At 38.9% G+C, this 27,196-nt stretch overlaps 1 protein-coding gene across 1 annotated transcript in view; it reads left to right on the top strand.

Annotated features, from left to right (window-relative positions):
* Positions 1 to 27,196, top strand: part of MOCOS (molybdenum cofactor sulfurase) — a 201,295-nt gene that overhangs the window by 133,199 nt on the left and 40,900 nt on the right. The window contains exon 6 of the mRNA XM_009885451.1: positions 15,159 to 15,358. Coding sequence (XP_009883753.1) covers positions 15,159 to 15,358 — 200 coding nt within the window. The remainder of the gene's footprint in view (positions 1 to 15,158; positions 15,359 to 27,196) is intronic.

Below are 27,196 nucleotides of genomic sequence, written 5' to 3' on the forward strand. Positions count from 1 at the left end.
AGGAAGAGTTTTAAATAAATGTCTGCCCAACAAGCAGCTGTGCAAAATGGGCTTTTCTGGTCTCTGTCTTTGGGTCAAATACTTACTGTCTCTGCTGAAAAACAAAATAAAAAAAAAAATACAGAACTAAAACCCGATGGGACACATTCAGTTAGCGTGGCAGAAATTCAGAACAAGGTGGGACTGTATCTCAGCAGCATGGAGGGTATGGAAAGATGTTCTTCCCCGTTGCTGCTGGAGAGATTTACAGCTGCGGAGGATGCTGTCGGCTTTCATAGGCTCTGAATGCATTACTGACTAACCTGGCTTACGAGCAACTAATGTTAATCTGCCTGGTGCCCCTGACACCCACCTTCATCTCTTTCCTGCGTATAGCTCAAGGGACAAAATCTGTGGAGGACACTAGTCCCAGCATAGTCAAAAAGCAAAAACAGCAGACCAGCGTAGTGATGTGTTTAACTTCTGTCTTACAGAATATCTTCAGGTAAAATTATAAATATGTCACGCATACCCAGGTTTGGTGAATATGATCCAAAAAGAGTTGTAGAAAAGACAGAAGAGAGAGAGACAGGTAAGATGTGGGAAACAAATTAATCCTTCATGACAGAGCTCATCATATGTTTAAAGAAAGTGTGGTATGAGCTGAGTCAAAGTTTGGTAGGTTGCAGCAGAAAATGAAGGCTGCGGTTGCTGTCTCTGGCTGTTGAACAAAGTGAGCCTTCCAGGTTCAACTTTTAGTCAGAAATAATCAACACGCTGTCTTCTTACCAACATGTCTTGTTATCTGCTCTGATAGGGAAGGATCTAGGCTTTTATAGTAGAGTGCATACTGAACTTGACAGCATCATTCCAATAAAGAAAGAAAAAAGGGAGGAGCTGTAATGACTATAGGTGGCAAGACTTGCATTTTCAAGACCTCATAAAGAAAACTTGTCTTTTTTTTGATGTTGATTAGTTTGACCTTATGGGTGAGCGAAGACTGGGCAGGACCGTAAAATTATAATGTTTCTGACCCTTCAATTTATAATACCTTACTTTTTCCTTTACTGTTCTGTGTTCGAGACAGGTGAAGTGTTCCAACTTTGTCACTTCTATCGATCCTAGAAAAATCGTGTGATTCAGCATAACTTGAGGATATCAATCAATTTATTTCTTGAATATTCAGAGGCAGAATCCAACATTTATTTACTTATCCATTTATTTGTTCTCCAGCTTTACAAGGTGTGTCTTATTCCTGTGAAACATCCATCTTAAGTTGGTATGTGAGAGAGTAGGACTCTCTGAGACATTGGAGAGTCTCTCTTGAGAGGGAAATATAGGTTTTGTATCACTTCTTACACTATGTGGAAGTTGTGATATTAGAATAGCTAGGAAGTGTTAAAAAAAAAGGATAGAACATGATACTGTCAGAAAGAATAGAGAGCAAGAGGTATTTCACATGCTAAGCCTCCTCATACTCTGGAGACCATGGTCTTTAGGTAAGACAAGAAAAAGCAAAATTGCTGACCATTTTAAAAAATCTCCCAGACCAGTTCCAGACCACTGAAGTTTCAGTAGCTTGCTGTAAAAGGACTTGCTATGTAGCTGTCAGTAGTGCTCTGTCTCTCCTTGGGAGTTCAAGCTGACTGCCTACCATGGCCACAAAATGCCAGCTTATACTGCATCTTTCTGATGTCTCTTCATAATAGTATTGATGCCTTCTCCTTTGAGAGAGCTCTGCGGTGAGAGTCATAATGGGAATTTTAATGAAAGGGAAAAGGCTAAAAATGCCATGTCACCATCCAGCTAACTTTATCTGATAAACACTTCATCTGATCACGTTAGGACACCCTAAAATAGAATGATACACCAAGGTTGATGGGCTAGCAGTTGACTTTTCATCTCATTGATTTAGTAAAATTTCCCCGTTGAAACTGCTCAGTAAGTTCAAACTTAAAATCAACATTGAAGATGTTCTTGAACTCTTAAAAACTATGGAGGAGGTCCTTGGAAAAATGCCACTGAGTACCAGTAAAAAATTTTGTGGGTGGGAACGCACAAAATATTGCGGTACTGTTATTGTTCTCATAAAATGAAATATGACTGATCCTTTACATATTGCTTTACTCCATATCCTTCCATATGCAAGAAGGCAGAAGAGCTTCAGGAAAGTAAATGAATACACTAGTTCTGCCTGAAATGCATCAACATGAATGTTTGATAGACGCAGCCTTTAAATGCATTGCCATGCATTTAAATTCACACTTCTTAATTATCAGAGTTTTCCTCTTGGGTTTGCAGTCAAATATTTGAACAGTTTGATTAATCACTGCAGTCCTAATCAGTCTGAAGTTAGCTGCTTTTTTGAATTAAGTGTCTTGTATCTCTCACGAAGTACCATGTTAGGGTGTTGTACTTCCTGCAGGATCATCTCCTAGAGATGTAAGACCACCAGAAGCCTGGTCAGCCCAGAAAGGTTGATTCTAGAACTATTAAAACTAGAACTATTAGAACTAGAACTATTAGAACTAGAACTATTAGAAGCTCAGGCAGCCTGAAATAGGTGTTCTGGTTAGTTCAATTCAGAAGAGGGTATATAAAGTCACCTAATAAACAAAACAGATTAATAATTTCAATTGCAAAACAGAGCTCCCAACTACTCGACTGGAGAGATTAAGCCAAGGCAAGGGTATCTAAGAAGGGGGCTCATTGTGCATGATTGAAGCCATTCAAATTGTTTTATATCTTGAGTTAAGCATCTTTCAAGGTGGGAAAAAAGAAAGACTATTAGATGAACATATTTGAACAATAAGTTTCTGTAATTCAAGGCTAAGGTAATCAAACAGATTCTTTGTTTCATATTATGGAACTTGCATATCACATGTTGTGCAGCATCTCTGTGTAGCCAAAGGCAATGCAGCTAAGCTGGTGTCAACTTTCTTTGCTGACAGTAATAACACTCAGTGTCTGTTAGGCATAGTAGCTGTATATACTGTGGTTCATTTCAAAAGATTTTTATTTCATGATGCTTTAAATATGAAGCACTTTTCATGGTCATACTTTTCATTTAGAGTAGCAAGACCGCACTTTTCATTGGTGGGGCAAAAATGAAAAAGAAAGTAACAAGGATTATCAGTTTATGTATTTCCTTAAATTTATTTGTTCCTTGGTAAAGCCCCCAATATATTCTGAGTCTTTCCATTCATCAAATAATAGAAGTGGTCTGCTTCTGCATTCTAGATGTATTTGGCAAATATGCTGCATCAAAGAAAGAAGTGTATGGCAGATAATACTAAAAAAACAGAAAACATGAAAAGACCTGTATTTCTGATGTTTCCCTTCATTAGCCCTGGTAGCGTTCTTAAACATTTTAAATTATGAAACTCATAGAACAGTCTGAATAGCAGTAGCCAATATTACCACTTTAGAAATGTTGTGTCAGGATGTAAGAAAAAACATTCAAAAAAATGAGAGCTCCAGAGAAACCAGAGAGGTAAAATATATTGGGAACTATAGGCTGGTCGGTCTCACCTCTGTGCCCGGCAAGATCATGGAGCAGGTCCTCCTCGAAACTCTTCTAAGGCACATGGAAAATAAGGAGGTGGTTGGTGGTAGCCAACATGGCTTCACTAGGGGCAAATCATACCTGACAAATTTGGTGGTCTTCTACAATGGCGTTACACTGTTGGTGGATAAGGGGAGAACAACTGACATCATCTACCTGGAATTGTGCAAAGCTTTTGATGCTGTTCCGCACAACATCCTGGTCTCTAAATTGGAGAGACATAGATTTGACTGATGGACCACTCAGTGGATAAGGAACTGGCTGGACGATCACACTCAAAGAGTTGCAGTCAATGGCTCCATGTCCAAGCGGTGAGCAGTGACAAGTGGCGTTCCTCAGGAATCTATAATGGGCCGGTACTGTTTAATGTCTTTGTTGGCAATTTGTCAACAACACCAAGCTGCATGGAGCAGTTGACACGCTGGAGGGAAGGGATGCCATTCAGAGGGACCACAACAGGCTGGAGAGGTGGCCCTGTTCAAACCTCATGGAGTTCAACAAGGCCAAGTGCCAGGTCCTGCACCGGGATAGAGGGAATCCCAAGCACAAAGACAGGCTGGGCAGAGAATGGATTAAGGACAGCCCTGAGGAGAAGGACTTGGGGGTGTTGGTTCATGAGAAGCTCAACATGACCTGGCAATGTGTGCTCACAGCCCAGAAGGCCAACCATATCCTGGATTGCATCAAAAGAAGTGTGGCCAGCAGGTCAAAGGAGGTGATTCTGCCCCTCTCCTGTATCCCACCTGGAATATTGCATCTAGCTCTGGATCCCTCAACATAAGAAGGACATGGACCTGTTGGAGCAGGTCCAGAGGAGGGCCATGAAGATGGTCAGAGGGCTGGAACACCTCTTCTATGAGGACAGGCTGAAAGTTGGAGTTTTTCAACCTGGAGAAGAGAAGATTCCGGGGACACTTTATAGCAACTTTCCAGTATCTGAAGGTGGCCTACAAGAAAGCTGGAGAGGGACTTTTTACTAGGGCATGTAGTGGTAGGATGAGGGGTAATGGCTTCAAATTGGAAGAGGGGAGATTTAGAATAGATATTAGGAAGAAATTTTTCACTATGAAGGTGGTGAGGCACTGGAACAGGTTGCCCAGGGAAGTTGTGGAGGTCCCATCCCTGGAAGTGTTCAAGGCCAGGCTGGATGGGGCTTTGAGCAACCTGGTCTAGTGGGAGGTGTCCCTGCCCGTGGCAGGGGGGTTGGAACTCGATGATCTTTAAGGTCCCTTCCAGCCTAAACCATTCTCTGATTCTATGATTGTTATGTCCAATAACAAACAAGAGTCTTAAACCCCTCAAGGGAAGAGAAAATTGAATGTGGGCCCCCACACCTCTCTTGAGTGTTGTAGCTTCGTTCCTTCTTTGTGGGAAGGGAATCTCTGCCATCTTGACTGCTCTTCCTCACCTGAAAAGGGAAGTTTCTGAACAGTGCCTTAAACTGGACCTTCCTTTCTATAAAGCCTTGCTATTGTTAAAAATATCTGAAATAGAAATGATAGGGAAAGTGTTTGGGGTTTTTTTTAAGCCATTTTTAATCTTTGTGTTTACACCTTAACTTGAAAGTCCCTCACTTGACACAGCAGCAGCAGCCCCTACTTTTTCCCTCACTTCTGCAGGGCTCAGATGTAATGGGTTGCCATCAGAAAAGGCCAGGGCTTCCTAAGTGCCTGCTGCCTCGTTTCTCTTCCCTGCCAGTGGCTCCCTCTGAGTTGGTTGCGTCCTGTCTTCACCAATGTTTTGCCTGGATCAGTGTTTTCTTTTAACCTTGTCTGTCTGTCTTCAGAGGGCTGTTCTTTAGTTTGCCATAGATCTTGATTTACAGCGTGAGACAGCAAGTGATACACATAAGAATTGCTCATGTCTTGAAATACTTCTGCTCTTCTGAACTCAATCTGAAGCACAGATTGTGACTGATTTATTGTGTTATAGCTTATTGAAGCTGGTGTAATACCAGGAGTGGTTAATTCTTTCCGAAGCACACTACCTACAGTCTTTAGAAGGAAGTAAAAGCTAGAATAAATTACTTTATAATATTCATATTTTCTACCTTAGGTTTCTCTTCCAGTCTTCTTTTTAGTAGATCTGCAAACTGAACTTGCTGTTGATTAAAATACGTATGCTGTGCTTACAAAATTGCAGATGTTCAGTCTTTATCCACCACACTATCTTATTACTCATCCACCCCATGACTTGGAGAGCGCACAATATTTTAGGTGCAGTGGATTTCAGAAGCTCATAGGAATGAGCAATGTAATGACAACCTGCCAAAAGTTAATTTATGCCAGCCAACGCTGCATGACATTCTGTTTATAAAAGCACTGGTACTGTCTTACAGAGGTTATTGCTGAGTGTGCCACAGCAATGGCTGTGCTTTAAGAAGTACTGGCATCCCACTTTTATTGAACAAACTCTTGAGAAGTGAGACTGGGATTGTGACATCATTGCATAAACCTGTGTTGAGACTGTGCAGCATTGTGGCAAAGTAGCAATTTTTTGCTATCGGCTTTTTCTTTCACTATTTGTGAAATGTTATGTGTGTTCACACATCTCACTATCTCACAAACCTTGCCAATGAACTTCAAGAAACCTGAGCCTGCCACATCCAGGCAGGAAAAATGCCCGCATGAAGGAAAGTGTGTCAGTGGGTTACCCTTTGGTCCTCAGAAGAACAGTAAGTGATGTAAAGCAGAGTTAATGCTGAGACCTTGGGGAAGGGTCAATAGAAGTGGCAGTAAAAAATTAAAGGATTCAGGCGTTCCTGAAATGTTTAGCTAAAGGTCTGTCTTGTGGTGTGAATGCAGATATTTATTAAAACAACATTTGCCTGTTTAAAAAGCTTGGGACAAGTCCTGCTATAATTCAGTTTAGGATGAGGTCCAAGAATCCTAAGCACTTTTCAATATTGACTGCATGCTTCCTTCTGATTAAGGCATCAAATCAAGGAAATTTCAAAGCAGTTTTTAGAATTCATTGTAACTGCTTTATTACCTCTGTTTCATGAATGACACTGTTTGTTCCCTCCATGGCAGCTATTATTATAGTAACATTACCCAGCAGAGACCAGTCTGAGAGTGCAAAACAAACAGCAAAGCATGCTTTCAGGCTAAGAGAAAATTACAAATATCAATAAATCCAAAATTTCACTAAGGAAAATATTGTTCTGCTAATAATAATGACTAGCCCTTATTTTACCAACTTTCAATATTCCTGAAGGTTACAGATGCAGAATGGAAAAATTTGGTGTATTTTTAACTTGTTCCATCACTAGTCAATATCATGCCTTAGAATTTGTTGTCTGGAAGCTTTTCTTTTTCTGTATCGTATTTCTTGGTTTAATTAAATGAACTTGCTGTATTTCCTGTGTTGCTGTGATAGGTGATTTCTGTGAAGCCTTTGAAAGAGTGGGATACAAAGGCTGCACAAGAGCAGGCATAGAGGTTCCCCACTACCTTGTACATTGGCAGCCACAGCCCTGGTTCAGGCATTGAGAGAGAAAAAGAGGGAAGATGTCCAACCAATATTATCAGGCAGGGAAAACCTGGAATGCATATCGATATGCTGCCTTGGGCCCTAAAGTGTTTTACCAACAAAGAGGTTCTAGAAATGTTATGCTAAAAGGATTGCCAAAGTAAAACCTGTAAGAAGGCAGAGTGAAACCAGTGGGTACTGAAGTGTAAGGTTTGAGCACACAATTACCCATTCTTATTCACCTAATGCAGGCGTGGTGAGGTTTGAAACAGAACTGATTTATATCCTTGCAAGGCTTTAGATTGGGATCTGTCATCTTTGGGAGAAAAAGAAAGAAGCTGGCTTGGTTTTCAGAATGTTTTAAAGGATTCTTTTCATGCTGAGGGAGAGTTTTCCTCATAAGAAAAACACATTTGGATTTATCTTTATATTCAGCTTATTTTTTGGTGCAAGTTGTTTGTCTCCATTGGTCTGCAGCTCCCCTTAGGGGAAAACAAAACCAAAACCAAATAGCCCACAAAACTGCAGAGCCATTACAAAATGATGAGACGGGCAAGTAGTACTGGTGACTGGGTCTTATAGAAAAGTTATCTGAGGGAAGAATTGTACTTACCTGCAGACCTGATGATAGTATCATAGTCTCTGGCTGAGCAGAAGATGAGAAAGGTTTCCCTCCTACTATGTTAAAGTGATTAGAAAGTTGTTGGTGACACAAATAAGTAGGTAAGTAAATAAATAGATGTTCATGCAAAGTCAGTGCTGAATTAGTCTTATTGACTTGAAAACATGAGACTTACTGCCCCGTCTTACATTTTCTAAGTCCCCATGTCTGTAGCTTTGAGGCAAAGAGTCACAAAATCATAGAATCATAGAATGGTTTAGATTGGAAGGGACCTCAAAGATCACCTAGTTCCAACCCCCCCTGCCATGGGCAGGGACACCTCCCACTAGACCAGAGTTTTATGCTCTGCCTCATATGAGCAGTCTAACTATTGAGAGTTGAAAATACCAGGAAACAAGCAGTAGTAAAGATTTCACATGCTGACTTCAAGGAATTGTGCATAGCAGGCTCCATTAAACAAAGGACAGAGCCACTTTTATAGTAAAGCAGAAAATAAGACCTGTATGTTACATTCAGGTTTCTAACAGCTACCAGGAGAATTCGTGTGCTTTTATAGTGCAAGCTTCTCTTGTATTTAGTCCTTAAGATGACAGAGCCATAAGCAGAAGTTGTTCTGCTGGAGTGAGAAAAACCTTGGGAGATAAAGCCTTTAGAGGTAAAATGTGAGTATCTTATAAATATGAAGATTCTGTTGTTCTCGCAGAAACCTCTGTGGGCTCATGTCATCCAGCACTCTCGAGGTGCAGTTTGAACGCTGCTTCCATGAGATGTGCAAAACACTCTGCCTTTTTGAGAGAGCCTCCTCCTTCATCTTTTATGTTGCTGGGTTTATGGTTGGAAGAGTCATCTTGAAATTATTTCCTCTGCTGAGAGTATGGCTTGGGCCCATGGAATTAAAAAAAGGATGGACAGACATATATCCACGCTCCCCCCGCTCAAAAAAAGAAATCTCATAACAATAGCAAACAGTAAATTAAATGTATCTTACCTGGGGCTTATTTGAATTATTAGATAGTTTTCTGTCTAACAAGCAGTTAACCAAAATTGAATTGTACCTGTAATTAAAATAGTTATACTAAAAGGGAATCAGCCAGCTGGCACATACAACTTCCCCTCTCTTCTACTACTCCCAAGAAATTTAAAAAAAAAAAAAAAAGGCAAAGTATTCCTCATTATGATGTTTGAAAATTAGGATCTGCTTCTTTCAGAATGTGCTGCTTGTTTTATTCAGAACAAAGACTTCTAACTTCCCTCACTGTATGAAAACAGAGCTTGAATTAGCTACTCTAAAGAAGTGGGAGATGGGGCATCAAAGAGCCTTCTGTTCATTAAGATAAACACCAAATATGTGTTTCATGTTTAGTTTTGGTATAACATTCTGAATAGAGGATTAAGCAGTTGCTTCCCACAGTCTTAAACTATTGAGATGGTGTGGGAGAAGGAGGAGAATAAAAGGATTTAAGCTATTATGCAAAGAATTAGTGTTGAGAGAGTAAAAGGTCCCCCTATTACCCATTGAATTCTGCATGGATTTAGCAGTGTTGAGAGTGTAACGTGGCTCTCCATTGGGGACACACAGAAAGTACACAATTAAGTTGCAAGAGTCCATCTAAAGTTTCAGCCTGGACACTGAGCTTGTGAGATGGACTGTTGCAACTTCATTATGCACTTTCAAACAAAGCTATGCACTTTTCAACAACAAAAAAAAATTACATAGTTTCATAACTGAAATTTCCTTTTTATGTAGTTCTTTTTGTTGCGTCTTAACTTCAGAAAGAAGCCTGCTCTAACCTATGCGTGGCAAGGTATTATTTTTTTGGAAGACAAAATGACATCTGGGGACACAGATTTTTCCCTTCTTGCTCACCAATGCTGTCCCCTCAGTTGCAGAAAGGGTCATGGTCCATCCCACTTTGTGTTCCCCAAATCTATTTTTATTACATGTGTTTTATAGATCAAGTTGACTGGACTGTTCATGTGAGTCAGTGTGAATAAGGGGTTTGGAATCTGTCTATGCTTTATGCATTGTATGTGAGTGTGGATGATGGATGGTTTCATGAATTTGCTGATAAACTAGTTGCAGTGGTTTATGTTGAGTTTTAATGAACTATATTTGCTAATGGTTATGACCAATATTGGAATGGTATTACAGCAGAAGTCCTTTCTGTTGACTCCAAGGAAGTATTAATGTATTAATTTTAATGCTTAAGTTCCATGAGGAGCTCTTATATTACTTTGAAAAGTAATGCTTAGTTGCTGTTAGCCAACCTGTAAGCTCATTTTCATGTATTTTTGATTTATATTCTGTTTATTTAATCTTTAAACTATCAATTGTAGCTGCTTAGAAGTTACATATTTTTTTTTCATTTATTTTTCCTCTAGGCTTCTGCTACTCCTCACTCTGGGAGACAGGCAGTAGCTGGATTAGGTCTGACTTAGGACAGCTGTTCTCATAATTTAGGGAAAATAAAACCCACAAGGAACGTGTATATTTAATATTTTTATTGATGAATGTAGGAGCCCTACCAGAGGATGAGTGATCAAGGTTTCTTATTAAGTTGATTATATTGTCTTCTCATTATTTGTTCTTCTAGCATTGTATTCTTAACATTTCAAGGTTGCACTTTGGGGGCAGGGGGTTGGATCATCAAATGAATATTTTATCTTTGTGGTTGCAGGGTTTTGTTTGAAGCAGGATAGCAGTGGTTGAAATACATTGTTTAATGTGGTTTTAAGCCAAAGCACTCAAATCTGCAAAGGAGATATATGAAGCTACCATTACCTAGTTCATCCTCAAGAGATGTTCTTTGGGAGAATAACACTAAGTAGGTGACAGACTTCAGTCAGAGACATTCAGTTCTACGCATGAAGAATACCAAAAAGAGCTCAGTAATTAATCTTAATGTATGCTTCTTGGAGGAAGTGAAGGAAGGACTCCAAATGTTTGACAGGATTTACAGGTTCCATGGCTTCATTAGCACATTGACTCACAGGTCCCACATGGTGATCTGTCTTGTTTGGGATTTATTAGAAGGCGGCTACATCTCGGTTTCACTCCCTGCTGATTGGTTTCCTGAGATTTCAGCTCATCATTTCTCTGCCTCACTGCTATGTGTTAGATAATGCTGAAGAATAATGAATCACATTGATCTTTTTCTTATCCAAAGATATATGTGAGTTTGGATTTACCGGACTAACAAAGAATTTGTTCGTGTAAACCTCAATTTCTGTGTTTTTTTCATAGCAAGTTAGAAAAATAACTGTATATTTGATTTATGGCTCTGTTGTTCCTTATCTCCAGTATTTAATTTCTCATAATAAGACAGATAAGAAATGTATTTGAATGCAGATCACAGAGGTTTCTGAGTACAGCCTGAAAATCTTAAGCACCAGAGATTTCATTCTAGAGGCTCAATTTCAGTCTCTGCTTTATCTTAATCTCTTTATTCAAAATCTTTTAAAGATGTTGACATACGCCTATCTGTCTACAGTTCTTTCAGGAAGAACTAACATTTGAACATTTGAGCTACTGAAATCCTCGTTGTTTCAGTGAGGAGATTGTATGCCATTACCTGTTTGCCATTTATGTAACACAAAACCATGTCTATACTGACTTTTGGCATTCTATACGGAATACTTATTGGACATCCATGTATCTCATATTTCTCTGAATAGGTAACATTACACTGGAAAAAAAAAATCTGACTGTATTTTGCATATAACAAACATAATAATACAGAGGTAACTCAAATAAAAGAAGGCAAGCCAAGTAGTGGATTTACAGTGCTGTAGTGACAATTGTGCATAGCTTGAATGTACATACTTTGAACCCTCTTGTAAACATGAGATAACATACCCTCCTCTTCCAGATGACTGAACTGTCCCACAGTCTCTCTGGATAGGCACATGCACACATGCCATTCCTATGGAAGGGCTGACACTGTAAATTTATCTGTAGGTTATCCAGTGCACTGGCAGTTTGAATTTTCCATACTGGAACAGTATCCATTTCCATAACAGCACCCAAATAGGAGTATAAGATGGGATGGTAGGTCTGAGATCGTGCTAATCTGTCAGGATGTAGTCTACAAACATACATCAGCAATATAAGGTTTAAAAGCATCTCCACTGGTTTACTAGAGTACTTTGCCAAGGAGGTTTGCACACAAAAGAGTAAGCTTGCTTTGTCAGTCATCTCTTCTGCTCAGTAACTTTGCCACTGCAAAAATGTATGGCATTCATTGTGGCAACAAATAGTGTGAAAAATGAGGTGCTATTGGGAAGAAGAATTAATTGTTATCATGTCTAGCTTAATGTAAAGTCAAAACACACACATGGGGACAAAGTAATAAGGGGCATATTAATCCACAGAAATGCAGGAGTTTCCCTTTTCGCAGGGAAGTCCTTACATTTCTACCATAGGAAGAAGTCATTAATGAGAGCATCCTTGGTGCTAAATGTGTTCCCACAGACATAAATACAGTCAATGGTATAAGACAGACTTCAACTGCAGTAATTTAGACTACATCAGATTAATTCTGATCCAAATTACAAAGCACATAAATTGTTCTTCATTTTAAAATCATTTTTAAGAGCAACTAGAAACAATGCATTGATAAGGAATAAAATCGATAAATTGAGAGGGAGTCGGGGCACTTAAGCACTTCCCAGCACCTTCTCAAGATGAAGCGCTGATGATTTTTCCAAACTGTAAGTCTTCCAAAAGGCTTAAGGTGTGCTACTTCTTTTATCCCCAAACAGGCAGCTAGGGAAGAGTCTCCAAGTATTCAGAGTGAAGGAACTGAGCATAAAACTGGAGTGCTGTATAGAGAGAAGATAAAATGCAGAAATGCAATAAGGTAATAAATACCAATTCAACCATGATATAGAAGATTGCCTTCTCCTTTACCTTAGACAGGCTCAGTCAGGCAATGAGTTTGATTTTTGTCACCCCAAATATGAGACTAGATGCAATAATGCAGGTCCTTAGATCATGTTAGAGACCAAAGATTTGTTCTGTTTTTTATTTTCTCCCCCTCATATTCTTTTCCCTAGCAGGGAGAGGGAGATGAGGTAAGCACTGGATTTATGCAGGATGTAGTACAGTTCATTTGGTTTAGCAAAATAAAAATAAATCACAACTATTTTCTGAATATCCCCCTTTTTCTGTCAGAACAAACTTCAGATTGCCAGCATTTGTTTCACAGGGTTTTCTGTGACATCAGGGCTAATCACAACTTATTCTGCTACTTAAAAATACAGGACCCTGGCAACACAGCTTCCTCTCTCCAATCATGGGGCAGCAAAGCAACTGCAGGCTATTGCATTTGGATTTGTCAGAATAAATAATTAAGAAGCTCATCAGCTTCTCACTAATGAACAAGGAAATGTGATTAAGCAACTTTAAAAGAGAATGGCTGAAGACAATATAGAAATGATAGCAGGATGATTGCTGTGAATAAGAGACTAACATTTCTGAATAAGAGATTTCTTCAACAAGACACAAGGGCAGTAGTTTAATCTTCCATTAAAAGATTCCTGCCAATATGGAAAAGCTCTGAATCAGGAGATTACAGACATCTCAGAAGCTGACAAGGCAGTCACTTCTCTTAAGACAGCTACTTTCTGGCAAATACTGAGAAATAACTTTTCTTTTTTTTTTTTTTTTTTTTTTCTCTCTTCACTATTTCAAGACTCTTAACTTCTACCAGTGACTAGGACATCTCTGACAAGGCAATCTTTTATTCTCAGATACTCTGAAAATACAAATCGTCTTTCAGATCAAAATGTTCTAGAGGTGCTTGCCAAGTTTACTGTGGCTAACATCTAGACATTTTACTGATTAGCTTCTGGCAATGTTCCTTGAAAGTGCTTTATGTGTTAGTATCTCATTAAATATCTTATTCCTCTTTATTATTCTTTAGCACCAAAAAATGTACTTCCACCTTATATCTAATCTGTTTCTATGCTTTTACTGTCTGCTCTCCTAGCTTATCTAAAGGAGATAGCACATAATATAGAAATTTGAAGGAAAGTGAAATAACAGAAGTTGCTCTAATAATTCTGTGTCAGGAGAAAGATATCTTATTTTTTTTCCTTTATATACATTCATAAATGACATAATCTTTGTACGAGTAAATCACAAAAGTCAACAAGCAGATTACAAGATTTCTGTCCAAGGGTGGTTTTATGGGACTGTAGAAGTTTCCAGATACTTAGATATAAAAATGGTATGCACAGAAGCGTAAGATTCATACACAGTTTAACAAAAGAAAGTAAAAGAAAATATCAGACATCTTTTTAGTTACAGAAATGCTCATGTACCTCAAATAAGATAATCAACATTACAGAAAATACTCTGGTCTAAAACCAGGCAGAAAAATACTTTTCTACTTCAAGAGGCTTTTGAGGAAATTATTGAAATTATTCTTTCCTTTTTTTTTTTTTTTTTCCTCACATGATGTAGGCCCACCATAGTGCAACACATAGTATGCATAATAGAAACCACTTTGGATTTACAGCCAAAATTCCAGCTGTCCCCAGTGAAGATTTGATTGGATTTAAACACGTTGTTAGCCTTCAGCTATCTCCCTGTGTTTCTTACAATACTTTGAGATCATATTGGTATCTTCTAATTGTCTTCCATAAAGATGCAATTCATAGGTTTTCAGTGACCATGGTATATCATCCATGGTGTATCATGGTGTATCCTCTGAGCACAAGAATGAGAAGCTATTTCAATAGAGATATCTAACAGAGACACAAGTTCCTCTCAGAAAGCGGAGATGTAGAAGAGTTCTCCATCTGTCAGGAAATCTCTGCAGTCCTCTTTTCCAAACTCCTCAGTGTAGGAAAAAAAAAAAAAAAGAAAAAAAAAAGCAAGGAAAGACAACATATTTCCTCTTTATGCTTTTCACTTCTCCTGCAAAGCTTCTCTGGAGCAAATAGATTGCATGGGTGTAGTCAATGAGGCGTTCACAACATCCTCTTTCTTTTTGTTCTGCAAAGAAAAAGAGCAGACTTGGAAAAATATTTCTTCAGTATTCAAGCAAATTCCTTGTAAACTAGCACTTGTATTTTGTAATTTCATTTAGAATTTTATTATTTTGATATTAGACGTAGCAATTTGCTTTCTGTGCTGTGCTAGTCCTGGGGCCTCATTCCCATGACCTCCAGAGCCAGATCTGGAGCAAAACTTGCTTTTCAAATTAATTGTGCCAGAAAGTCTTAGTGATATGTATAGGCTGGAACTATCTATGCTGTAATGCGCGTGAATCCATTTCAGTGTAACTTTAGATTTGTGCAGTGTATTAATTGTAGATAAATCCTGTGTGCAACAGTACTTCTGAACCTTTTGTATGAGGAAAGAAACTTTTGCAAATTGTATATTCATTTAAAGGAACCCAAAACTACCAATTTTGTGCTAGTTACCTTCCAGCTACACCATTCTGAAAAGTCATCCTTTTTTACATTTCCATAAAAATAAGGTATCTGACATGTACATGCACTTTTCTTTTGTAGGTGGAATGGAGAAAATAAAACAGCATACCTTTGCATTAGCTCACTACACCTATACTGTGCTGTCTGTATTAAAATATGCCAATGGGGCTCCTGTAGTACGTATTTACAGTGATACAGATTTCAGCAATCCTGATGTCCAGGGTCCAATCATTAATTTTAACGTGCTCGATGAAAATGGAGAGGTTATCGGCTTTTCACAGGTATGTTTTTCTTTTGCCTTAACTGAGTGTTATGTTTATATTTCAAGCATATTCACAATGAGTTCTTTATTGTAAAGGAAATATTTTGTCCGTAGTGGTCCCTTCTGAGGTTTTAGTTTTGTTTCTTCATAGCTCTGCACAATATATACACACCATTTTTAAAGTAGTAGAAAGAGAATCCAGTAAATAGTGCTAGCACAAGGCAAAGTACATAACAGCCAAAGCAAATATCTTACAGATTTAATAGTCTACATGTAGGAAGTTTGAAAGTGGGCTGTTTTAACAGGATGCATTGATTAGGCAGTTTGGTTTCTTGTTGACTTTCTTCTCTAGGGTACTCAAAACTGTGAATTGAAAAGCAAGTCTAGAAGAGCTGATATAAGACACTGCCTTGGAGCTTTGACATACCAGTGAAATCAGATCTCAAAATATTGCGGTCACCCATGAAAGAGGCATTCCCTCAGTTTTAATAATTACATACTTGTACTATTCCTGAGGAAGCATTGAATGAAGCTGAATAATCAATATAAGAAGTGAGATTCAAGCTCAAAAAATCCTTAAACGCAGTCTTTCTCAACAGCTTTCGCTAGCCTTTATCCATCAGGTATACTGAGTATCTGTAAGATGAAACTGTGAAACTTCTCTACCTTCAGTAGAGAGGTAATGTTGTATGACCATAATCATGTATGAGTGTGCACCATGTAGGCAGTAGGTAACATAGGGTAACGTAGCTCACTTGCTCATCAGCAGAAGTCAGAAAAAACACAGTGCTCTAGTTTTTGCTTAATTCTTCTGTTTTTCATTGTCTGGTGATTGAAAAAGCCCACGAGTCAAGTTCAAGTGTATGACCTTGATTTTTTTTAAAAGCTGTCAATAACTGGCGCCATCTGTCTCAGTGACTACCTCCCTCTGCCAGAAGTAGTGACAGAGCTGCATTGCTCTTGGAAGCTGATAATTCTGGACCATTAGGGACAGAGCAGGAGTGCTGCAAAAGGCTTTCCTCAACACTGCTGGAGAGGAAAAGAACCGGATAACCGGGGAAGGCAGAGATATGTCTATGAGAATACAAGAGATCCATATATACACAAGGGAGAACAGAAGCGAAGCAGTTACTTTGTAGCCTGTCAATATGGAGTTTTACAATTTTTTTTTTAAGGTGCTTACCACACTGATGAACATGGGATGGGCAAATGTACTGGAGAAGGTGTCCTTCCCATATGTCTTTTTTGGGCTATACTACCAAATAATCTCAAATATTCACGGCATTTCATTTCAAAGAATTCCACATTTTAAGAGTGAATTAGCCGTTTATACAATCTTGAATATGAGTGGCAATGTTTAGAAAACACTGGAGATATTAACACAACCGTGATAGTAAAACAGTCCACAAACACTCTGATGTTGCTTCTGTCCTTTGCTTAAAACTGAACCCTTTATTTGCACTTCTGATTTTCCCTATTTTTAGTAAAAAAATCTCTTGCCTGTTTGACTTTTTTAAACTCAACTGTACCCCCAAAGAAAAAAATATTTTGCAGTCGTATGTCTCTTATGTTTGCTTCAGTGGCTGCTCATAAAAAGCTTTATTGATCTGTATCATCTGGATTGTTCTATTCACCAGATTCTCGTGATTTCTGGTGTGATTATGTAGAATGAAGAACGATAAAGTTTTCAAATGCATACTAGTCACATCTTCAGTGCCTGTTAGATTACTTTGTTTAATTAAAATAATGTGCAATTTCATGACTTTTAGAAATTAACAAGCAACAGCACTATTCTTTCCAAAGCTATAATATGTGAGATAGATAGATAAAATGGGCTTCTTTATGGAATTAAATTATTTCATAGACATCTTATAGCTGTTATGAGGGAGAAAAAGATTTGCTTCTTCTTTATGATTACAAAGAAAATACCTACAACAGAGAGAAGCTTCATCCAGCTGACAATATGATCTCATCTTCATACCTGTATGCATGTCTAAAACTAGATAGGTTTATTCAAATCAAAGTTAAATCCAATACTTCCATTAATGGTTTAGAAATTAAATAGTGTCCTCTAGTTTGGTTATGTCTTTGATGTGCACATTCATGTGGATTCACTGATCAGTCTTCAAATGCAATCTAGTGGAGTTAGGAGAACGCAGTTTCGGATGGCTCCTAGAAAACATTTTGGGGAATTTCTAATGAAGGGAAAATTGGATGACATTTCTATCTGACATACTTACTACTAGTGGACACCAATTAATAACTCAGGATGTATTTCAGCTAGTATATTAAAAAAGAAATGACAGAACATATTATTCCTTTATGGATGATAACCCATCTGTAATTAATTACTTATAACCAGGCGGCCAACCAGGTCTATTTGTCTTTCTGACAGGCAATTGTTATGTGCCCATTGCCTATTAGAGGGCACAGTGTGGCTGGACATTAGCTTTTGGTAGCCTGAAAAGGACAATCTGACTAACTGATTCCAGGGAAAATATTATGACGAGGTTTGGAGCAGTTTATTCGGAACATTTGATGTTGGCAAGAAAGACTTCATAAGTAGACAGTGTCTTCGGAGGATACCAAGCTTACATTTAAGCCTCAAGATTTACATAATTTACATGATATTCAAAACTCTGAATTAAGTCCAAGATATTTAGGATGTGAAAGGCGCGTAGTGAAAGACATGACATTTAACACTACCACTGAAAAATGAAAGCAGGGAAAAAATGATGTCTTTCATCTGTGTAGCATTTGGGACGGAAGCTGTTCCTTCCTGCTTCTATTATTGAAATCCATTTCTCACTGTTATCAGAGTTCAATTGCCAGAGCCAATAAGATTGTGCCACTAACCACAAACATCTTTGAATTACATACATGGGGCCAGTTGCACCAATAGGAAATAGGCACAGTCTCAGGTTCATCCTTGAGTAAAACCTTCGTTGCAGCACTCAGGATCAAATGAAGGCATTTCCTTAAAGCGAGACACACAAATGAAACCATACCATGATTGCATTCTCAGGATGGCAGTGTTTTTAACACCCTCCTGTCCTCCTGTCTTATATATATGATATAGAAGACTGGGATGTTAAGAATTGATAAGGTGGGAGTGAAATAATTATGAAAATTGAATTGCTATTGCTTTTTCATTTGAATGTTTCTTTGTGATTGTTGAAGGGTATCACTGTTTTAGAGTATTATATTTGGCATAAACTTGCTTTGTATACTACATGTATCATTGGTTTAATTGACAGTTCAATTACGTGTTCAGTTATTTTGCTCTAAATGGTAATTAAAACAATTAAAGAAGAGGGACTTGCAGGCTCCAAACACCAATGCTCACTCAAAAGCTTTGGGTTTTCTTCAGATTTTTCATGAAACATTTCTTTATCTAGAGATAAAGCAACCTGCTGTAGGTGACCCTGCTCTGGCAGGGGGGTTGGACTAGATGATCTCCAGAGGTCCCTTCCAACCCTTACCATTCTGTGTGATTCTGTGAGATCAAACTGCTACAGTTTTGAAATCCCCATAAACTTCTTGTCTTTGGGCACTAAAACTACATTAAAATTCCTCCTTTGAGCTGCACCAAATACTTCCCATGAAAATTATTTCATTCAATACAGCTGTCTTGTAGACTACTATTGGTAGTAAATTGTTCTTGCAATTACTTGGGAGGATACCTGTATTCTTTTCACGCAAGCTGCCTGTCCTCTGCAGTTACATGTCTGTCATTTCAGTTACATGTCTGTCATTTTATGTTATGTGTTTACTTGCACTGCAGCGCCAAAAAACCCTGGTTATGAACAGGGGTTAAACTATGATGACTACTTGACAGGTCCAGGACATAAAGATGGCCTTAATGCCAAACAGCTTCTTCATATATACTTGTCTTGTTAGAATGGATAATTCTCCACCATTATAGTTTTTACAATTAATGAAGTGTGGACAGATGACAAGCTGGTGATTTTGAAAGGTGAGAAAGTGCAGGGGTACAGACGAAGGACCTCTGCTAAGTGAGTGGTGAAGGATGGAAGCAGCAGAGTTGACATTAATGCAGCAAACTGGCAATCTTCTACTTCCTCGTGAGGCTACCTCTATCTGACCCTAGATATTAAAGGGGGTTTGTGATGTCACAAAAATGGGGTTACATATTTACTCAGTGCTGAGCTAATACTGCAGACTCTTCACACAGAGTCACCATTGGCTCATTTATTAATAGTCAATATCTGTAGTCTTCAGCATGTATGAATGTCGTGTGTTTATTCGTCCCCAAATCCTTCCAGTCTCTGAAGCACAATTTGACAGCAATGACTCAGCTTCAGTTTGCATCCTGGCCATCTTTTTTATTAAAAACTTGCATAGGACTCTGTGAGGTTCCAGCCTGTTTTGAATGCCAAAGAGGAGAGGGAGCAGCTGTATGGGAACAACATTGATTTGAAACAACAATCATCCACACAAAAAAGTGAATTTCTTACAAATCACGTCACAGTGCAAAGTTGTATGTTCCCTTCCATTTGCAGATTTGAAAAAAATCACCATCTCTGCTATGAGGGACCTTTTGTGCTAATATTATTTTAAGTTTTCCGCTTTGTTCTGATAGGGAGAAGAAACCTGTGAAATGTTCTTTGTACATTCAGTAGATAATTGCAGAGTAATTTTATAATCCTTTCACATATCATTATGTAAAGTCAGGTTGGGAGCTGGAAGAGGGGAAAGGGGTAAGAGGCAGAGATGGGCAGATGGAATATCACCTGAAACTTTTCTTGAATTATATGCCCTGGAGAGCTGTTACCCAGTCACACCTTCCAGTTCAGTGTTTTCTGCCCCCAGTGAAAAATAGCACTTCCCTTATCAATTTTTTTTCTTTTTTACTCTGGTCTTCTGAGACAATAATTTTTTCCCCTGTGTGTCATGGACATAAAAAAGTGAGCAAACCATCATAGCTATCTTTTGAAAAATGGCCATCATTTCAGTTGTGCATTACCAGCTCTCTTTCCCACTCTGCTTTTTCACACTCCTCCTTTGCCTGGAGCCTGAAGCTAAACAGAAGTAACTTGCCGTGATTGTCTCACCTGCAAAAGCTCCCTTGGTATCCATATATGCTTGCCATGCCTCCTAAAAATCCTGTCAGGAAGAGAACAACCATCAGTCCATTAGCAGTCAGCCTTCTTGCCTGCCACTTCACACTTGTATGTGATAGACAAACTGCTATAACAGGAATCAGCTGCCAAAGATAGAGAATGTAAACATTTTGGTTTGCCTGAGGAAGGCTCTTCTATAGTGTTGCATATGGATGAGTTTTGCCTCTCAAGACTGAAAACCCTGTTCAGATAGGTTATGATCAGTTTTGTCTAGGAGCCTACATTAGCATGTCCTGGCTCACTCTCATCAACCCAGATAGAGTGAAGGCAGGTCTAGACTTTGAACTTACCTTTCTTCATCATTTCTCAAGAAAAAAAAACTATCAACACTTGTCAGCAGATAAATTCCAGTGTGTGTCCCTTCAGCACAGATCTATAATGCAATTTGGTGACTGCTTTTATGGCATCTGCCCACTGTCTCCCCCACCTTCCTTCTATCATCTCAGCCTCCCCTGAGCTAATGTAAGGATAGACTCAATGACCCACTGCTGTTTTTTCCCTTTTCTGCCTTTATTTTCTACCATTCTGAAGTGGAAACTAGGGTCTTAAATTGGAATGTGTGGCCCCAAATGACCTAGATGTAAGAACAGCTACACAGGATCTCACTGTGGCACCTTCTCTACCCTGGTAGCCTCTTTCTGCCAGTGTCCCCATGCTGGCAGTGTAAGAAGGACAAAAGCAAAATAAGACTCCCCCCCAAAAAAAGAAAAAACCCTTTTCTTTTTAACCCCATTTGTCATAACTTCTGCATCCAAAGCATCCAATGGCAGTGAATTGTCTTGTTAGCAACTTATCAGCCAAGACAAATTCATCCCTGTAGTCTGATGTGATATGGAGGGGACTATGAGATATAGTTCAGGGACTATGAGAGGTTACCCATCATCATTGTGCACCAAGGTAGGATGATCTTTACCTGAACCTTTCCACAGCCTGTGGAGGCAGTTCGTTCTGGCACTTGGCTATATTCACTATTGCAAAATATTTTCTAATGATTAAGCTAAATTTCCCACAATGTACCCAAAGTCCATTATTACATAGATTGGGCAAAGAAAGAGACACCAGTTTGGGCAGGAAAGCAGAAAAAAAAACCAGATTCCAGCCATGAGAGGCAGAGGAGAGTTGGACGAGCAGTCTGAAACAGTGTTGTATGGGAAAGGTGTGACCAGGGAAGATACAGAGCAATATATTTGGAGATTTTCAAAACCCGCCTGGATGCAGTCCTGAGTAATGTGCTCTAGGCAATCCTGCCTTAGCAGGGGAGTTGGACTGGATGATCTCTACAGGTCCCTTCTAACTCTGAAAATTCCGTGATTCTGTGATAAGCAGGTAGAAACTATTCTGTCTTGTTTGTATTTGGAGAGGTCTGCCAACAGAAATAACACAGGACAAAGTGGCAGGAGGGAGGATGGGAAATGCACATAAAAGTGGTTGCTCAAGGTAAATAAAACGGTGATAGCCAGTTCTGGAAGCACCATCATATCCCAAGTACACTTTCTGAGCTTTAGTTTCACAATGTTCTCTTTTAAGAGCTTCCTTTTCCTTCAGTGATGTTTTAATAAATCGCTTAGCTGGACCTAGATCAGTAGCCAGGACCTGGCAATGGCCAGGTGAAATCCCCTACTTCTGCTGTAGTCTTTCAACGTCACCTCGAAGGATTCAATGTCTTTCTTCCCCACTTACTCAAACCTCACGGGAGTGGAGAGGAAATATGTTAAATACTGGCAAATCTTCAGATGTCAAGTGGCGGATACATTTGTATATACACACAGCTGATTGAATACATATTCATATCACTACTTATCATTACATGATAAAAGCGACCATGGAATACCTGTAGTAGGAAGATTTTCTGAAATAATTGCTGTTTGTGTCTTAGACAGTACCCTTGGTTTCACTGGTAGATTAGCTCCACTGCACTGGTACAGAATTAGAGCAATGACAACATGTGAATTAGAAGAGTGGAAAAAAAAGAAGCTGCAGCTTTTCACATGCACAGAAAGCTGTTACCAGGTCAATTTGATCAGACTACTGACTGGAGCCTGGTAGTAGCTATCAGTAGTTGTCTGGAAACTTATACTATCTACAGGAGAAAGCGCCTGGCTGTTACGCAACAATGAGGGATAATTTCTACTATAGTTAATCTATGTGAAATAAGTCTTCATAGAAAGTTATTATGTAGACCTTTGATGTTCTTCAAACCATAATCCTTTTATGTTTTTTCTGTTACTTTTACGTTTGTGTAAAATAATCATTCAGTTTTGCAGGTGAAGAAATGCAGCATTTTTTCATCTGGGCCAGAGAAAATGGAAATCCAGCATTTGTTAATTCCAGCTAAGAACGTCTGTGCAGAGCTGGCCAAACAGCTTCGAGTTAGTTACAGTAATGCTTTTAGAAGTATATCCACTCATTATATTAATTTTGATGACTCAGGGAAAGAAAAGTGTTCTTAACATGCCTAATGGGATTTTTGGCCATCTTCCCAATAGCTACCTAAAAATTGCTGGGGTTATTGCTCAGTATTGATTTTAGCTATAGATTTAGCCATTGATTTCAGGAAGCTGGGGATGGCAGATGGACCAGCACAATTGAATGCAAACAGGATTACAAGGAGAAAAAGATTGTTGTGAAGATTCCTGTTGAACGTCCACTAATTTCCTTGGTTCTAATTAGTTTCCAGCTGAACTGTGGATATCTGGTAAACAGGGAGATAGCAGCAGTGCAGCAAACCACACTGGCTTGCCAATAAATTGCACCTTGTTGCTTCAAACTGGCAAGAAATGCCATTACAATCTGGATCTTTGCTTACATTTGGTTACAAGGCACTGGGCACTGAAAGACAGCCCTTAAACAAGGAGTACTCTAGGTAGGGGATTACTGACTGAGCATAAGGAGTTGCTGTACTTGAGAGACTCAGTGTGATACTGCAAACCCAGTTAGTAGGCAATGAAGCTCCCTTCTTGCTGAGGAATCAGTGGCAGAGTACAGGCTGAGTTGCTTTCTGTAATATCTCATTGCGGGGGTACGAAAACTCATGTGAGATAGTATGCTTGAAATTGCCTACTATTAAACTGCACTTCAGAGCTGGTCAAGGTTAGAAAGCTTCATGAAAGCCTAGACTGAAGGTGTTGCCTGACACTGCTTCTCTGGAGTGTCTTTGCATGTTGCTAAGGAAACGGGAAAGGAGATAAAAGAAAGATGCTTGTAGTTGTTCAGATAAAAGAATCTCAGATGAATGAGGGAGGCTAAATATTTTCTGTTTAGTAACAGGGCCAAACTCTGTCTCTAAACTACAGACCTCGTTACACAGGGGAGAAACGTGAAAAGAAACCACGTGGTAGTAGCAAAAGGACTGCGCTTTTGACAGCCTCTGCTGGATTCTGTTTTTTCTCAATCTTGGTAAAAGCAGATCAGCTGCCTTTGAATGCATATGCAGTGTCCAATTTAAGTCTGAATCCTCCGAAGACAGAGCCTGGCTTCACCTTCTCTATTAACTTGCTTGCATCTTCCCGCCCCATACACAAATCCTGTATAGGACCTTGTATGGCTGTAATTAAAGTAACGGGGTCTATCATGGGATTTTTACGGTACAACCTCCCTGAGATCTATTATCCCTATTTTGGGGGGATAAATACAGACAAAGGAGGATTTCAGCGATTGAAGAGAAAGACAAAAAGGTGGAGAGGGTTTTGACTGGGACATGAATTAGAGCTATGTCACTAGACTTTCAGTGTCGTGCACTGAACCTTTTTACTCCTAAGCATTGTTTCCACTTATATTAGTCTGTTACATTCACCTTTATGCCTTCTTGATATGAATTATAGCTTAGTCTTCTGTGTTGTTCGCCTCTGGCTTCCACTTCTTTGAGTAGTAGTAGTCTGACCCAAAGCCTTTAGCCTACAAAATAGCTAGGAATGCACAATGGGATGTAGAGATACAGACCTTTTCTTATGACTCACAAGGGAATGCTCTGTTGAAGTCAGAGTTAGGAAGCCACAGAGGGCTTGGGTTCCTTGGCTTTGCTTTTCTTCCTGGAATCCATCCTTTCACTCATGTAATTTTATCGAACCAGATTTTCATTGTCACTAAATGCAGGTTTTTGAAAAAAAGGAAAAAAAAAAAGAAGAAGAAAAAGCTACGAGAAAATGCCATTGGTTGGAGAGACCTGTGGCCATTGAGATGCCAAATCAAAGAACACCAAGGTATTTAGCCTACTCATCAGACTGTTCAGTTTCAAATAACTGTATCTTGGACTCATGAAGTTTATACACAATCCAAATTATATATATATACACACACCCTAATACACTGCATGTACTACAGAGAAGAAAAAAGCAGTTGGAAAAATGTGAGGCCATCCATTAACAATCAAGACTGTGTTTCATTTCTTCCTTGTAGCACCCCATCACCAAAGCTTCTTCTGGCTTCTGGATTGCAGAAATCTAAAATTATTGTACTCCTTTAAGCATGGAGGACCTGCAGTTTGTTATGTGTACGGCATCTTCTAAGTGAGAATTCCTGAATAAGGGCAACCCACATATTCTGAATTATCCTGATGTTTCCAGCCTGCTTCTCTCCCGTACAGTTTTACCTTATATTTGACTGTTTTTGAAACCAACAGAAAAAATTATCACATTGAGTGCAAAGATTCTGATAAGCTAGCATTTCCACTATCAGGACACTTAGTTCGGCAATTTCAGTAAGTTTCAGTATCTCTGTCTAATACTTCACTGCCTTCTACCAAAGGGTTTTTGGTCAGAGTGAGTGATGAATGGATGTAGAATGAAGACAGATTTATGTCCACTCTCCACTTAGTTTAAACCATTGTCAACAACTAGAGATGCAATAAGAAGGAGAGGATCAGATTCATCAATAGTGTGGAAACCTGCCCACGTAGAAATTCCTTCCCTGGGATAGGAAAAAACGCCACTTTTGCAGGAAACCATGCAGTTAAACCAGTTTAAGTATACGGTAACGCAGCTAAAATGCTTTTTCCCCCCCTACTAAATGATTTGCAAACAAGTACTGATATTATTTTTTTCTCCTGACCTACTTCTTATTAAATTGTATTAAACAAGATTAAGTATGCATTTGCATCAGCAACAACATTTCACAGTCAAATGCTGGATGACAGAAAGAGCTAGCTTACTTTCTGTCAAATTCCATGCCATGAATCAGTGAATTAATTTACCAGTGGATGTGGAGAATGGTGTCATGAAGCCGGTTTTATAACCAGCCATCAGTGGTGTGCATTGAAATTCGTGTAATGAGCAAATCCATCAGACAGACAAACTGCTCTGAAATTTGGGCATTGCAGAAAGTAGAATGAGAAGTCCCAGTCCCGGTTCCCAAAGGACAGTACTCGTCAGTATTGACTTATACGATTTTGTTTTTTTCGGGACACTTCATGATCTATTACAAAAATTTCTTTTGTTCATGTGAATAATTCTTGTGATACTCAGGAAAATAACTTGAACAAATAAGAAGTACTTTCTTGAATAAGAGCAACAGAATTGGATCCTCTGGGAATGCCTTCAGCAGGGATTTCTAAAGAATCCATTATCCTTAGTGAAAATCTTAGTTGATTAGAAATAACACAAAATTATATGCTATTTGTATATCTTTACCACAACTTAATATGTATATACCTACAGTAAGCATCGTTCTCAGACATCTTTCAATGGAGCCTGAGGGCAGAGAAAAGCTTACACCTTTCAGCTGACCTCCACAGAGGCCCTGAAGTGAATGGATGGCAGATACCAGTCATTTAGCACAGGCAGAGGAGTCACCGGTGCAGCTGTCTGACAGAGAATGGGAAATCAGAACATACCAGAATCTCACTTCTTTTCCAAGCTGTCCAGCTGCTGAGCATCAACTAAAATACCAGATATTGAAGAGGGGTCTATTGTAGGGTAATGCATTAAAAGCAAAGAAAAAAGCCTCTCCAACTCAATATTTTTTAATATTAAAAATAAAAAAAAGAAGTAATAGTATTTATCAGATAGAGCACCATGGAAAAAACCCTAAATGTGAGCATTTGATCAATCTGTCAACGCTAAAGGAAGGCTCATTGAGGAAGGCAGCTGTGCTTAAAATAGAAATTATCCCTGGGAAAAAAAAAAAAAGAACTATTTAAAAAAATGATTTAGATGAACTTCGTTCATGTGTGTTTATTAAACTTGAAGACCATGGCCTGGAAGTGTGAAAAGCACCTTTTGCTTGTCAAAAGTCGAGACAATTTGACATCAGAAGTGTTGGGCTGTGAAGCAACCTACAGGGCTTGGCCCACAGTAAAGAGCTTCAGAAAAAGTAATGAATGCCAAGGGGCTCTAAGGGACAGAAGGGACTCCAAGATGTCATGATGGCTTAATTTCCATGTCCTCAATTACTGAGTAAAAATACTGCAAGATTTCTGCATGTGTTTTGCAGTTTAATTGTAGTCTTTAAGCTCTGAAAGACCAAGGCACAATAGTTCCAAATATCAGATCCAGGGAGTCACCAAAACTGAAAATTGGAGTACATTAAGCTGTGTACTTACCATTAGTACCATTCATGCTTCTGTGCCTTCATTGATGAACATATTCCTGCGTCCCAAAAGTCAGCTGCTGCTGTTACAGCCAGAGCTGCAAGCAGCGCTCTGTATTTCATAACCCTGAGCTCAATACCCATTATTGCTCCTTATGGCAATTTTAAAGATGTGCTTTATTTAAATAAGC

The sequence above is a fragment of the Charadrius vociferus genome, unplaced genomic scaffold, assembly GCF_000708025.1.
Source record: "Charadrius vociferus isolate BGI_N301 unplaced genomic scaffold, ASM70802v2 scaffold174, whole genome shotgun sequence".
NCBI lineage: Eukaryota > Metazoa > Chordata > Aves > Charadriiformes > Charadriidae > Charadrius > Charadrius vociferus.